We start from the raw sequence: 15,865 nt of genomic DNA on the forward strand, positions 1-15,865 counted from the left end.
GATACGCTGATATGACACACATGTTCTGGTCTTGCCCAGTGATCGAAGGTTTTTGGGGGGAAGTGGCACAAAAACTAGCGGATAAAGGGGTCACGCTCAACATAGATACGGCCGGGGCCTGCCTGTTGGGAGGGTTTCCCAGACCACGGAATACTAAACATGTTGGGAAACTGAGGAACCTGGCATATGTGCTTGCAAAAAGAAGGATTGCCATGGGCTGGAAGCAGTGCCACAAGCCACGGGTTGAAGTATGGTGGCGGTATTTACAAAAATGGGCGGAGGCTGAAACGGTAGTATGGCAGGAGGCATGTAGCAAGTGTGGGGAGGAAGAAGTGGGTACCCTGATGGCATGGAGAGTGTTAATAACAGGACTGTTTGGCACAATAATGGATTCTGCAGCTTCGGAAGGAAGCGATACCCGGCCACACGCAGCAGATACAGAATGAGAAACACAAACAAGCTCTTGAGGGGGGAGGGAGTGGGGGAGCAGTAGTGTGCATTAATTGATGTCCATGTGACTGTTGCAAATAATGCTGCTAGTTTGGTTTGTATTGTTTATTTGTTTTTAAAATAATAAAAACTTTTGGAAAAAAAAATACTGGGGTCAAAATTGCACTTCATGGAGTAGGAGCTGGAAGTAACTCCAGGGTGTCAGGATTTTCCTCTGACCAAGAGCTACCCATTGTGACCCGGGAGCTATTAAAGTGAATTCTCACAAACTGACTTCCTGCAATATGGTGGAAGTAACTTCTTTCTTCAAAGATGTGGCATGCACCCAGATATTGACATTTATGACCCCTCTTGTTTGCTGCCCTGATCTGTCTTGTACGCTATTTGTTGAATCCTCAGTCTTTCGCCATTTTGCTTTACATATCTTCAATTTTGACATGGTCTCTTTCAATTGCTTTTCTTATTTCCTTTTTGCCAGTTCATCTATATTGCTGCTACCTCTCATTTAGTCTTTACATACCTTTGCTGCACCATCATAACTCTGTCACTACATGTTAATGCATTAATCTCCAACTCTCTAATGCCACATTTTAATCTCTGCGAGAACCTCTTTGTAAACTACAAAATGAGGCATGAATACATATTGCGCAAAAGAAAAAAAACTTTGAAATGAGAAGCAACGATAACTGTGTCTAGTATATGTTATAGTTCATTATCTACTTATCTTCTGGAGGTTTACTAATGCACCTTTTTATGCAAATTCCCAGGCACACAGGGCCTAATTTCAAGTTTGGAAGTGCGTGAATAAAAGTGGTGATAATTCCGTTACTGCCACTTTTTTGGGTGAAATTACAGCTCTCAGTAATTCTGCCAAAATCGCCATGAAGTACTATGGACTACAAAATGGAATTAATGCTGCCCTACCACCCCTTGTAATCCTTGAGTAATCCTACAGGACCAAGTGGCGGTAACCGTAAACTAGTTTGGCAGACATTTTGCAGATTTACTGGAGTCTAGGACTTTTTAACTTCTAACCTGAAGAGCATGAGACCTTTTTCCTCACTCCCTCATGTATTTCTTGTGATTCTGACCGTTTCTTTTGGTTTCTGGCGTCTGACAAACTCCATAGGCATCTTTTTGCATTGTGTCAAGTCTTTAAGATTTCCCCTGGTTTAAATACCTTATACTCTTGGATTAACTACTTTTTCCAAGAGCAGTACAGTGAAATTGACTTTGCTGTACATTGTAACTTTCTAGACCCAGCACACACTATTTTACCATAGGGTGCTGGAGGGATTAGTAGTCCCTTTGTCTAGCTTCTCATGTAACATTTTTTATGTTACCCTTTACACAATTAATGGTTGGTGGCAGTGGTTACCTTTTACTACCTCGTCGTGTCTTCACCGGGGGCTGCGTTCGTAGCTACCAAAATGGCCCTGGTCTTCTTTTTTTTGCCATTTCTTGTTGTTTTGGTCCTTCAGATTTACTCTGCGCGCCAAACCAGGTTTGGTCCCTTTGTTCGTTTTGTCTTTGGCGGGCTTCACGAATGAAACCCGCCTCTGGCTCCAGAGTGTCTAGTGGGGGCAGTAAGTGAGGGAGGTGCCCGAAACTCCGTGCTGGATTGGCTAGCTGGCTGACCAGCAAGGACAGCCACTCTGATGGGTGATTGACAGATTGAAACAAACAAACATCTAGGCTGGAATGAATGGGAGAAACCTGCATAAAAGGTGAGGCTTTTTGGCTGGAAGGCAGAGTCGACCACTGGACGAAGGAATCCGAAGAAGAACTGGAAGACGACGCCTGCTGCAACTCCTGGGCCGTTGGCTTGCCTTGTGAAGCCCTGCTGCTGTGCTGTGCTGTAGCTCCCAGTTCGCCTCGACAGAGAGCTCTGCAAAGACTACTTCTCCCCTTGAGTTTGTGGGACCAATCAACTCCAACGTAAGCCACCTGGACATCCATCTTGGAGCTGGTTGAATTTCCCTGCTGGAAACCATATAGCCAGGGAGAGGAACACCAGTTTGTGTGTGTTGCTTTTAAGCTGGCCAAGAGCTCCAGCAAGATCCTCCGGACTCCCAGGAAGCAGGACTGACCGAACCTGTGCCCCCTAAACAGAGTGCGGGACCCAGAAGCAAGGAGAGTCCATCTCGACATCCAGGAACCGCAGTGTTGCTATTTGCGGTAGTCGCCAGAATCTGAAACACTGAAGTGCCACTGATTTGAAAGTTGCCGGTTGCAATCGGTGACCGTCCCGTTGTGGTGCAGGAGCCCCCAGAAGTGCTCCCTCTTGTCCCCACGACTGAGGCCCAGGAACAACAGGATTTGCAGAGCTGCACAGGAACAGAGGTCACCAGCTGCATCTTTTCTTCAAACTCAAAAAGGTACTGTAAAGTCTGAGAGAACCTACCTCTCACTGTAGTTTCCTTACTCTTCTACTTCACAAGTCTCCCAGCTTGTGGCCCTACATTTGATTCTTCTTTCTTCATCAAAGACTTCTAAAAACATTGTGCAAAGACTTTCTCACCTTCAAGGAGTGCTTCAGTTACATAAATGTGCTCATTGACATTGGCTTAGCCTGGTTCCTTGTAATACTCTTCTTTCCTCTGTTATTGCGTTGCACCTATCCTTCCAGTAAGGGGGGGTTCAAAAGTATTTGCCTGCTTAAATAAATATTTGAGATCTCATGTTTATTCTGTTTAACCTTACTTTTTGCACACATCTGCTTACTCTAGATGAACAAGTAAATTTCTTACCTGGTAACGTTCTTTCGATGGGATGGTCCGACGACGTATTCCATATCTATGACATGTAATCACCACAGCTGTGCTGCTTCGGAAACTTTTTTCGGCGTCTGCGTCGATGCGCCGTCGTCGAGGACCTCCTCCGACGTCAGACGTCATCTGATGTGATAAGTAGGACGCACGACGCCCCTAGCCTCAGTTGTAGTTTTTTCTCCCAGAACGTGTGACATTAGTCAACTGCCAGTCAGACACAAAGCCTTGCGGAACGTAAGCTGCAATCGCAAAAGAAATTCTGCAGCGGGGAAGGCAGGGCGGGAGCGATATGGAATACGTCGTCGGACCATCCCATCGAAAGAACGTTACCAGGTAAGAAAGGAACTTGTTCTTCGAGGGGATTGGGTCCTCCGACGTATTCCATATCTATGACAGACTCCCAAAGCAGTACCAGAGCAAGGAGGAGGGAAAGAATTTAGAATCAAAATTTAGAATAGCCAATCAAATAGCAGAGCAAAGGACCGCCTTGCCAAAGGCCAGATCCTGTCCTCGGATGGAATCGAGGGAATAGTGACGTACAAATGTATGTACTGAAGCCCAGGTGGCTGCATCTCAGATGTTGCGAATAGGAACACCCCTCTGCAGGGCAGTAGATGCAGCCATACCCCTGGTAGAATATGCCCGCAAGCCAGCAGGTGGGTCCTTACCCGCCAAGCGGTAACACTCCGAGATGGCCAAAATAATCCAGCGAGACAAAGTCCGTTTCGTCACAGCTTGCCCCAACCGCTTTCCAGCATAACCAATAAAGAGTTCATCGTCCACTCTGACCCGGGACATGCGTGAAACATAAAAGCTTAAAGCTATCCTAGGATCAAGCCTATGGAGCCTCTCCTCTTCCTTACCAGGATGCGGAGGAGGATAGAATGCCGGAAGAACAACCTTCTGGGCCAAATGAAATTCCGTCACTACCTTCGGAAGAAAAGAAGGACGAACTCTAAGGACAACCCTGTCCTTGTGAAATACAGTGAAGGGTGGCTTAACTGAAAGTGCCTGTAACTCACTCACTCTGCGAGCGGAAGTAACCGCAACTAAAAACACAGTTTTCAGAGTTAACAGCCTCAAAGGGCAAGAATGTAAAGGCTCAAACGGAGCACCCATAAGAAACTTAAGAACAAGGTTTAAATCCCAACCGGGCACCAGGAAAGGTGACGGAGGGAACACATTAGTGAGCCCTTTCAAAAACTGTGAAATTAAAGGGATTTTAAAGTAAGAACACTCTTCAGACAAGCGCTTAAAGATGGACAGCGCCGCCAGGTAACCTTTAATGGTACCCACTTGCAAGCCCCTGTGGGCCAAAGAAAGTAAAAAGGACAGAACCATGGGGATGTCACATGCAAAAGGATCCACATTCTGGACTCTGCACCAGTCGCAGAACTTACGCCAATGGCAACAGTACAGAGACTTTGTTGCTGGCCTTCGGGCCGAAAGCAACACCTCCATCACGTCTTCAGGGAGGTCCCAATCCTTATACCTCAACCTTTCAGAAGCCAAGCGTGAAGGTTGAGGGATCTGACCTCTGGATGGAGAACCTGACTCCCCTCCCGTGAGAGCAGATCGTCTCGGTAGGGAAGACGACGTGGAGGGCAGATGGACAAGTCGAGAAGGTCCGGGTACCACGTCCTCCAAGCCCACGCCGGAGCAATGAGGATCATCCGGGAACCAAACTTCTGTAACCTCCGCAGCACTTGCGGGATGACGGGGACTGGAGGAAACGCGTACAGCAGCGGGAATGACCACTCCACCACGAACGCGTCTCCTAAGGCTCCTTTTGGAGGAAATTCCCGCGAGCAAAACCTTTCGCACTTCCGGTTGACACTGGAGGCGAAGAGATCCACTTGAGGGGTCCCCCAAAGGGCAAAGATCTCCAGGAGAATCTCCTGAGCCAACTCCCACTCGTGAGAGATCGCGCTCTGCCTGCTCAGAGCGTCCGCCGTCACGTTTTCGTCTCCGGCCAGATGAACTGCCGAGATCGAAACTTCCTGCTGGATGGCCCAGAACTCGAGCTGCATCGCCTCCCTGCACAGAGGAAGTGACCCTGCCCCCCCCTTTTTGTTGAGGTAGTGCATGGCCACTGTGTTGTCCGTCAGGATCAGGACACTCTTTCCTCGCACAGTCGGCAGAAAAGCCTTCAGGGCTAGCCTCACGGCCCTCAGCTCCAACAGATTGATATGAAGTCTGGACTCCGACGGAGACCAACGACCGCTGACTGTCAGCCCGTTGGCATGAGCTCCCCATCCCGTGAGGGATGCATCCGTCACGATCGTCACCTCCGGCCAGGGAAGCCAAAATGGAGCCCCCTTCATCATGTTGCCTTCGACGGCCCACCACAGAAGGTCCCGGGCGGCACCTGAACCGGGTCCGACATCCTGCCGGAGGACTGCGACCATTGCGTCTTGAGTGCCCACTGCAAAGATCTCATCCGCAGGCGAGCCTCTGGCACCAGAAGAATGCAGGATGCCATGAGGCCGAGCAACCTCAAGAACTCGAACGCTGGCAGCGTCTGGGCATGCTGAAACTCGTGCACCATCTGCTGAATGTGAAGAGCCCTCACCTGGGGAGGAAAACACTGCCCCAGGGAAGTGTTGAGCACTGCTCCGATGTACTGGAGCCGCTGTGTTGGGGTCAAATGGGATTTCTTTCAATTGAGGGAGAAGCCCAGCCTGTGAAGGGAGTGGCAGGTGACGGACAGATGATCCAGGACTTGCTCGGGAGAGCTCCCCCTGATCAACCAATCGTCCAGGTAGGCGTAGACGTGAATCCCCCCTTGCCTGAGATGCGCTGCCACCACCACCATGAGCTTGGTGAAAACCCTCGGGCGGAGGTCAATCCGAACGGCAGGACCCGAAACTGAAAGTGCGAGTCGCCAACCGCGAACCTCAGGTACTTCTTGTGCTTGGGATGGATCGGCACATGGAAGTAAGCATCCTTGAGGTCGAGTGACACCAACCAGTCCTGAAGCTGAAGGGCCTGGAGGACTTGAGAGAGAGTAACCATCTTGAACTTGTCCTTCCTGAGGAGTTTGTTCAAACCGCGCAAGTCCATGATGGGTCTCAATCCCCCCGTCTTTCTTCGAAATCAAAAAATAAGGGGAATACCATCCCTTGTTCCTCTCCGCTACAGGCACCAGTTCTATATCGCCTTTCTCCAGCAGGGCTTGGACTTCCTGCGCAAGGAGCGGATCTGGACTCTGCAAAGAGAGGTTCCCCGGTGGATTGTCGCGAGGCCTGTGCCGAAAGGGAAGACAGTAGCCGTGGGTTATGATCTCCAGAACCCACACATCTGAAGTAATGGCTTGCCACTCTACAAGATGCTGCGCCAGCCTTCCCAACCGGCGAACCATGGGACATGGCCTCATGACTGAGTGGGAGCGGCTGCGGCGTTACCTGAGGGCAAAGAGGCAACTGCCCGAGCGGCCTTGGCACCACGGGTACCCTGTCGTCCACCTCTGGTACCCCTGCATTGGCCTCTTTGACTGCCAGCTCCTCTCGCTTTACTGAAGGACGAGTAATAGCGAAAGGAACCACCCCTCCACTGCGGTCCCCTAGGACGAAAAGGCGTAGGTTGGCGAACTGCAGCGCCCAACGACTTTGCTGCAGCTTTTGAGGTCTGCAACCTCTCAAGGCTCTCGTCAGCCTTGCTGCCAAAAAGGTGTTCACCGTCAAAGGGCATGTTGAGGAGCCGGGACTGCACATCAGGAGCAAACCCCGACTTCCGCAACCACGCAAACCTGCGTATCACGGTGCTCGCCGCCATGGACCTACTGACGCATTCAGCTAAGTCCAAACCCGACTGAACAGACTCACACATGGCATCCTTACCATCCTGGACCATAGCAAGGAAACCATCCCGTTCGTCCCCTTCGGGAATATGTTCAGCCGCTAACGCAACACAGTTCCACAGAGTGTGTGAAACAAGACAAGGCACAAATGGAGTTGGCCGCCTGAAGCGCCATACCACCAGAAGAAAACACTTTCTTCGCCCAGCCATCAAAACGTTTATCGTCCCTATCAGGAGGGATGGTAGGGTACGACGCCTGCTTTGCCGGGGCCGTGGCTGCCTGCACCACCAAACTCTCCGGAGTGGGGTGCCTGGTCAAGTAGCAGGGGTCGCTACTGGCTGGACGATATTTTCGCGACAAAGATCTGCCCACTGCCGGGAGACTCTCCGGAGCAGTCCAAGCCGCCGCCGCCACCCTTCTCTGTAAAGCCATATGGAACGGCAGTACCGGGTCAGTTGGGGGACCAACATCAAGGAGCCATCAAGGATTGGCTCCCAATGTCATATGCTCCAAAAGATCAAAGACCACAAGGTGTAGCTCAGGGACAATCAACCAAATTCCAAGAATCTCGAAGATCAGCTGGAATTATTCCAGTATTCGGACAACTGTGGCCGGTATTAGTGTTAACTCGGCACGAGTGGTTAAGGTTTCAATCAAGTCTATCTTGTAATGTTTTATTGCGCTAAGGATTCGCCCACTTCAGACTTCCAAGGGTTTGTCACAGGCGTCTTGCCGAATATACTCTTGGCTGTCCATTGTGATAAATGGCCTTAATTGGATGACTTTCTGGAGACGCCATGTAGGACCATTCGGGTAAGCATCTAATAATAATAATTTGGCATTTGTATAGCGCTACGAACCCTCAGGTATCTGAGCGCTGCTTATTAATACCCACGGTGTGTGGCGCTCATTTATCGAGCTCCGAAGGATGAAAGGCTGAGTTTGGCCCTGCCGGGATTCGAACCTGCGTTGCAGGCTCTGCACAATGTCAAAGCGAGCGCTCTACTCGCTGTGCCACTTCTGGCTTGATATTTAGACTTCATGCACCGTGCCCTCTGTAATTTGTTACAGAGTTGTGTCCGGGTCCATTCATCGCCCGAGCCTCTATCCTCTTAAAATAAGCCTGGTGGCTAGGCCACACTACCAACCTGTGTAGTTCAGACTTATAACAAAGGTTGGTCCCTGTTGCCAGGAGGCTATGGTTGTTAATTCACCCTAAGGGTACTACCCCAAATCCTTACCCAACAAGGCCCATAGAGTTAATGTCTGATAGATCTATTTGTGTTGCACCATTTGGCTTTGTGAGCCAAAGGTAGATCCTGGTATCCTTTGGTGTCCAGCTGACTTGACTCTTCCATCGCTCCCTGCAATTTCAAACCCTGCAAATATGCATAACAGTTAAATGCCCACACAAATGCCTTTTTGGGAATAAGCTGTAGGCAATGCTACAGATATAAGTAAAATACTGAATTTTAAAGATGGTACTAACATTATTTTAGGGGGTAAAAAAAATCGAGTTCCATTCCTAAGGGGAGTATTTTATAAGCGAGTAAAAATATGTTTTAACAGTAAAATCGCTATTTTTTATAAATATTTCTTTGCACCGATTTCATGCACAAGTTTTTGCAGATTCTGATCAGGCAGTAATAGTTTATTCCTGTGACACTACGTGTACTATTTGACCAAACATATCCATGGTCCTCATGGGCATGTCTCCTACATTTTGGAAGTATTTTACTCCCTTTATGTTTGGGGAGTATTTTACTTTTTTAGAGAGTGGAAGTGGCCGATAAACCCTTTATTTGTAGGGCTGCCTTTAGGAACCTCAGCTTTCTCATTTTGGTATGTTTTCATACACTACAGATACATTTGCAAAACAAGTACACATCTCGGAACTTAAACAGCTACAGTTCACATACCTTTTTCATATTTGCTCCAAGCTTTGGGTATGGTGGCATGTTAACTTTGCTCCAGTTTACAGGAACCTTGATCTTTTCATACAATTGCAAAATTACAACAGCATCTTGCAAGTCACTGAAATGAATAACCAAAACATTACATTTTTAATGTAGCGGTTGCACATAAACATAATATAAATAAGCAAACCATTTTCAAAAAATGCTCCCGTGTACTTACAAACTGAAACAGGAGCTTAGGGTCCCGATACCAAATGGGACAATAAAAAAAAAAACGAGTCTGCCAAACAAATATTCCAGTGGCACTCAATGAATTTAAAATATAACTAAGCTTGAGCGCAGATCTCACAAAAGCACACCATGCAGTATATAAGGGATATTACGTAGACAGAGAAAGAAAGCAGAGCCTATGAAATATAGGAGCCTACTCAGAGCTTGTCCTATCTCAATCTTAAAGGTATAAATAAAACATTTTATAAAACTCCCTTGCCCTCATTTCAATGATGACTGCCTATAGGTAGCACTTTCCTATGCTTGTTGACCGTTTGCTCAGTAGTTAAAAACAGACTCTTATGCTGCATGATCTGAAAGTTTGCATTATCCTTTAAATTGTATTTTGCATTTGTTTTATTACACAAAAAAACAATGGCACCGCATTGTATTTTGCATTTGTTTTATTACACAAAAAAACAGTGGTACCGCATTCCAATCGCCTACTAACTAGATAAAAGAGCTGAAGTACTTCAAATTACAATCATCTACAAATGTTAAAGCAAACTAGGGAAATTACAAGGTTACTCACCGTAGTGACCACCTTACTCCTAGTCCATAGTCCTTTCCTCCATACTTATGGGACATCTCTCCGTCCTGTGGGACGAGACCGGAGCACTTTGTAAAAAGCATCCACATTTTTTTCAAAAATGTGTCTCTCCTGTCTTTCCTGCGCAGGGCCCGGCACGCGGCCGTAACCCCGCCCACCTTGGCTCCACCCCACGCATCGCCCATCAGTCCTTTTCTATCGCAGGGTCAAAGACCCATTAGCAATAACAGAGGAACCTTATTAGAGGGGACGGCGGGCGGGCGTATGGAGGAAAGGGGACTATGGACTAGGAGTAAGGTGGTCACTACGGTGAGTAACCTTGTAATACTCCTAGGTCCGTCCCCTTTCCTCCATACTTATGGGAGATTCCCAAGCACTCCTTACAGGAACTATGGGTGGATGGAAATACCCCTTACTGAAACAGGTTCTTCAGCGCAGCCTGGCCGAACTGAGCCTCCGCTCTAGAGCTCATATCGAGGCAGTAATGCTTACAGAAAGCAGATGAGGAGGCCCAAGTAGCCGCTTTAGCGATGGACTCCCAGGGAACATACTTCTGAAAAGCAACCGCGGCTGCCTTGCCTCGCACCTGGTGTGCATGCATACCTTTAGGAGTTTTCAGCTTTTTGACGGTGAAAGATTCCGTGATACAGGCGGTAATCCATCTGGAAATAGATGCCTTAGACGCCGGCCTGCCCTAAGGCTTACCGAAGGTCACAACAGTTGGGAAGAGTTCCGAAGCTCGGAAGCTCAGGTAGAACCTAAGAGCTCTTTGGACATCCAGGCAGTGAAGAACCCGTTCCGCCTCCAAGGCAGGTTTCGGAAAAAAGACCGGAAGGGAAAACAACTGATTCAGATGGAATTCGGTCACTACCCTTGGTAGGAAAGCTGGGTTCGTCCGAAGGACTACCTTGTCCTTGTGAAAGACCAAGAAAGGGTGCTCCACCGACAATGCCTGGAGCTCACTCACTCTCCTCGCTGACGTTACGGCTACCAGAAAAGACACTTTCCAGGACACATACTTGAGGTCAGCCGTAGCTATTGGCTCAAAGGGTTTATGGCACAGCACCGTCAGGACTACATTTAGGTCCCCAGGCGGGTGCGGACTACGAACCAGAGGGTAGAGGCGTGTCAAGCCTGTAAAATGCCTCTTAACCACTGGGTTACACAGAGAATAAGAGCACTGGTCTATAGCAAGATAAGCGGAAACCGCTGAAAGGTAAGTTCTGCATGACAGAACGTAAACCACCGACTCTGCTAGGGAGGACACAAAGGACAGCACCGTGCCAATCGTAGCCACCCTTGGATCCAACTGCTTTTCCAAACACCAATGACAGAACCTGAGCCATTTACTCCTGTATTGGGATCTGGTCGAGGGTTCCCTGGCTGCCTGGATAATACGCATGTTACCCGTAGACAAGTTAAAAAGCTCTAAGACTTGAACTCAGGCACCATGCCGCCAAGCTGAGCGATTGTGGGGAGGGGTGCCACCTCTGCTGTTCCCCCTGATGAAGAAGATCTGGGGTTACTGGTAACCTGAGCAGCGGAAACACCGACAGGTGTTGAAGTTCTGAGAACCAAAAAACTGGCCGGCCACCACGGGGCCATGAGCAGAAGGGAACAGTTCACAGAGTTCTTCCCCTTCCCAATTGCTCGATGAACTAGGGGAAGAGGCGGGAAGGCGCAAGCTCTCATGTTGTGCCATGGAATCTCGAGAGCATCCCCCAGAGAGGAGGCTCTCAGCCCCCCTCTGGAGGCATACCGAGGAAGCTTCTTGTTTACCACCGTAGCGAAGAGGTCCACCTCCGGTGTGCCCCAACGCAAGAAAGTCCATGAGAGGACCTCCGCCTTCCAACTCCCACTCGTAGCTGACCACTGTCCGCCGGCTGAAGGCATCCGCTGTGACATTCAGCTGGCCCGGGATGTGCACCGCAAGCAGCCAGACGCCATGAAGCATGGCCCACTCCTATATCTGGATGGACAGATCAACCAAAGGTGCCCCCCCCCGCAGGCAACAAAACATTGTGCAGAAGGGGTATCCGAGCATTCCGGTCATAAACTGACCGATAAGGATGCGCACAAGGCCGAGAAACCAGCCCTACACCTGAGGCCAATGTCGAAGCTGTAGGGGTAGCGTTCAAAATGGCCGCCGCGGTCGTGGCGGAAACGGGCGCCATTTGTCATCACCTGAGGGGAACCGCGGCACGTGAGGAAATGAGGCAGGGGTCCCCGTCGATGGATCAGGGGTCTTAACTTTAGCCTTAACATAAGGAACCTCGGCAGAGCCGGTACTATGAGGCCTGGAATGTTTCTGCGACATACCAACCGCCAAATTAGCCTTCTCAAGAAGGACCTTGGCGCTGCCGGTAAAGAAGAATTTCCCTTCTTTGCCCCCTTAACAGATCTGGTGTCGCCGCAAGAGCAGGAACGGTGAGAAACAACCTTCACCGATAAGGCCTTGCCAGGCCCTCAGAAATGTTGGTAGCTTTAGCCTCTGTACGATGGACCTCGGACCCAGTTCCGGTAACAGCCTTACTCGCGCGGGCCTCGAACATCCGTTCGGTAGCACCAAGCCCCACCAAGGCCTTGGGGCCCCCCGGCATAAGAGCCAGTCGTCCAAATACGGATACTCATGGATACCCTGGAGACGAAGTTAGGCCACAATCACCAACATCATCTTCGTGAAGACACGCGGCGCCAAGCTGAGGCCAAAAGGAAGCACTCGAAACTGGAAGTGCTCCTCTCCCAAAGAGAAGCGGAGATATCTCCTTTGTGGGCTCCAAATCAGGATATGCATGTACGCGTCCTGAAGATCCACAAAGCTGAGCCAATCGCCCACCTGAAAAGAGGAGCGTATCTGGCTGAGCGTGATCATCTTGAATTTCTCTTGGGGTAGGAAAAGATTGAACTGGGAAAGGTCTAGGATGGTGCGCAGGCCAGCCTGGTTGGGTTTGGGCACCGTAAATAGTCGGGAGTAAAAGCCCTCCCCTCGCCCCCAAGGGGAACGGGTTTCCACAGCTCTGAGGAGCAGAAGTTTCTGAACCTTGGCCTTGAGGGAGGGTGAGCCCGACAGCTGAAAAGGAGGGTTGAGGGGTGGGGTAGGGGGTAAAGGTAAGCGGAAGCCCGCCCAAGCGACTGACAAGACCCATCTGTCTTCTGTGATGGTCTGCCACGCCTCCCAATGAGACGCAATGCGTCCTCCCACCGGGGTCTCGTGCGAGCACGGAAAACCCTCATTTGGCAGGTTTATCAGTGGCAGTGCCACCTGAACCTGATGAGGAGGCTGAGGAGCGGGAGAAATACTGCGTACGCTGTTGTCTACGGCGGTTATTCCCCGTAGGAGTATCCACTCTGCGATTTTGGCGGTCGAGGAAGCCCCTGAAACCAGAAGAAGGTCGACTCTGCGATAACGGTCTCTGAGGTTTGAAAGGAGCTTTAACCAGAACAGACAATGATTTAGCCGTCTGAGTGCTAACCTTGGTTTTGGTGAGCTCTACATCAGTAGAAGAATGAAAAAGCTCCTTACCATCGAATGGAAGGTCCAATACTTTGTCTTGCACTTTCTTCGAAAACTTCGTGGCATGCAACCACGCTTGCCTCGAGGTATCAACCCCGAGCATCATGCCCCGAGCCGAGGTGTCTACGTGATGAGCTGCAGCCTCCAGAAGATCCTGGGCAAAGACCCTGGCATCGGAAAGGCCACCTCTGAAATCTTCCAACTTCTCGACTGGAATATGCTCCTCAAACTCCGACAGACCTTTCCACATCTGCATGTTAGCTCCCGCCAAAATCAATTCGGCATTGGCCTGCCTGAGCTGCAAGGCCGGATTGGCAAAGATTTTCCTCCCTGGGGAGTCCAGGAGCTTGTCCTCCTTTCCCAAGACCCGAGTAGCCGTCGCGGAAGAGGATGCTGCAGGTCTGGACTGCAACGTGGCCGCAGCCACCACTGTGGAAGAGGGAGGCGGACAAGACGACAAGGCCACTTCCTCCGAAGAGTGCAGCCTGTACCTTGCGTCAATCTTTTTATTGACAAAAAGTCCTGAGTGTGGCTTCTCCCAGACTCTTCGGACCTCGGCCAAAACATCATTCTGCAGGAAAAGGCCAGTACGCTCCAAAGGAGACAGGGTGAACGCCCCAGAAAGCACGCCCTCCTGTGGAGCAGGTGCCTCGGGAACCGGGACATCTAAGAAATTCATCATGTCCAGTACCCGGTCATGAAAAGCTCTAACAGAGCGGGGAAGGTCCTCGTTGTCCTGCTCGCCTTGAGGGTCATCTGACAGGTCAGGATCCTGCTGAACCGTGTCAGGCACTGCCTTGTACACTGGGGACAACGGTGGCAAAGGCGGAAGAGCAGGGGCAGGTACCACGGGCAAAGGAGGTGCCGGCGGAACCACCAGAGGAATGGGTGGAGCCGGGTGCGCTGGTGCACAAATTTCCTTAAAAAGCCCTTTGAAATACTCCCTCATGGGGTCGGTGCGCATAAGCGCTTGAAATTTACTGAAAAAAAGCGTCCTCAGGAGATTGCTTCGGAACCTGAGGCCGCCTCTCATGAGGTGGACAAATCCAGGGACGTAACGGAGAAGGGTGCCACGCCGGGCCCTCTGCCAACATATCCACATAAATCAAAGGGGCCGCCCCTGCAGGCAACGAAACATTGTGCGGAAGAGGCATCCGGGCGTTCCAATCATAAACCGGCCGTTAAGGATACGCAGAAGTGACCTTAGGTTCACCCAAAGGACCGAACCCTACACCAGAGGCCGATGGCGTAGTTGAAGGGGTAGTACCTAAAATGGCCGCCGTGGTCGTGGCGGGAACGGCCGCCATCTTGTCTTCATCCGAGGGGCACTGCGGCACGTGAGGAAGTGAGGCAGGGGTCCCCGTCGATGGATCAGGGGTCTTAATTTTAGCCTTAACATAAGGAACCTCGGCAGAGCCGGTACTATGAGGCCTGGAATGTTTCTGCGACATACCAACCGCTAACTGAGCCTTCGAAGGAAGGGCCTCAGCACTGCCGGTAAAAGAAGAACCTTGCTTCTTTGCCCCCTCAACAGATCTGGTATCACCACAAGAGCGGGAACGGTGAGAAACCGCTTTCACCGACAGGGCCCTGCCCGGCCCCTCAGAACTGTTGGTAGCCTTAGCCTCTGTACAAGGGGCCTAGGCCCGGTAATAGCCTTATCGGCACGGGCCTCGAACATCCGTTCGGTAAACACAAGCCCAGCCAAGGCTAGGGGCGCACCCTGGTCTTGTTTTTGAGGGAAGCCGAAAGAGAGGCCTCAGAGCAAGCTCCGGTACCCTGTGACTCAGCAGAACTGGGTCTACACACAGCCCCCACAGGAGGGGCCTCGGAAGTTACTCCGGTGTACACAGGCCCCTTACGGAGACCCTCAGAGAAAACTCCGGTAGAATTATTAGGCCCGACAGGCACCTCAGGGCGAACCCCGGTGACAGAGCGATCAATGCCCCTCCTGGCTCGAGAGGAACCCAGGAAGGTATCCCCCGGCCGGGGTGCTCTGAAAAGTAAAGAACTTACCAGGCGTTTCTTCTTCTCGTCGAACGCCTGAAAATGAGATGGAGGAGTGCGTCGGAACACCTCCTCCCACCGTTCCAACTGACGTTGAAGAGCCCGGACTGAAAGGGAGACACAGTAAAAACAGGAGTCCCAACCGTGTTCCGGACCCAAACACTCTAAACAAAGAGGATGAGGATCCGCCCTCGTGAAGCGACGATGACACGAAGAACAGTCTGGAAAGTCTAATTTAAAAGACAGACAGGCTAGAAGACGAACGCTAGCGAGAGCCAGAGAGGAAAACAGGGAAGAAAATCTTCCGAGGATGCAAGTGCGTCCGGCCCCGATCGAGCAGAGAAAAGGACTGATGGGCGATGCGCGGGGCAGAGCCAAGGTGGGCGGGGTTACGGCCGCGTGCCGGGCCCCGCGCAGGAAAGAGGGACACATTTTTGAAAAAAATTTGGATGCTTTTTACAAAGTGCTCTGGTCCCGTCCCACAGGACGGAGAGATGTCCCATAAGTATGGAGGAAAGGGGACGGATGTAGGAGTAGAACACAACGTGCCATTATTGCACCTATAATGTTGCTGCCCGTCTGTCAATA

At 50.6% G+C, this 15,865-nt stretch overlaps 1 protein-coding gene across 6 annotated transcripts in view; it reads right to left on the minus strand.

Moving 5' to 3' along the window:
• The window catches only part of PLS3 (plastin 3), a 612,346-nt gene that overhangs the window by 136,689 nt on the left and 459,792 nt on the right, over window positions 1-15,865 (minus strand). For all 6 annotated transcript variants that reach the window (XM_069612872.1, XM_069612869.1, XM_069612870.1 and 3 more), the window contains one exon: window positions 8,940-9,054. In XM_069612872.1, coding sequence (XP_069468973.1) covers window positions 8,940-9,054 — 115 coding nt within the window. The remainder of the gene's footprint in view (window positions 1-8,939; window positions 9,055-15,865) is intronic.

The sequence above is a fragment of the Ambystoma mexicanum genome, chromosome 5p (genome assembly GCF_040938575.1).
Source record: "Ambystoma mexicanum isolate Mex_15411 chromosome 5p, UKY_AmexF1_1, whole genome shotgun sequence".
Lineage (NCBI taxonomy): Eukaryota > Metazoa > Chordata > Amphibia > Caudata > Ambystomatidae > Ambystoma > Ambystoma mexicanum.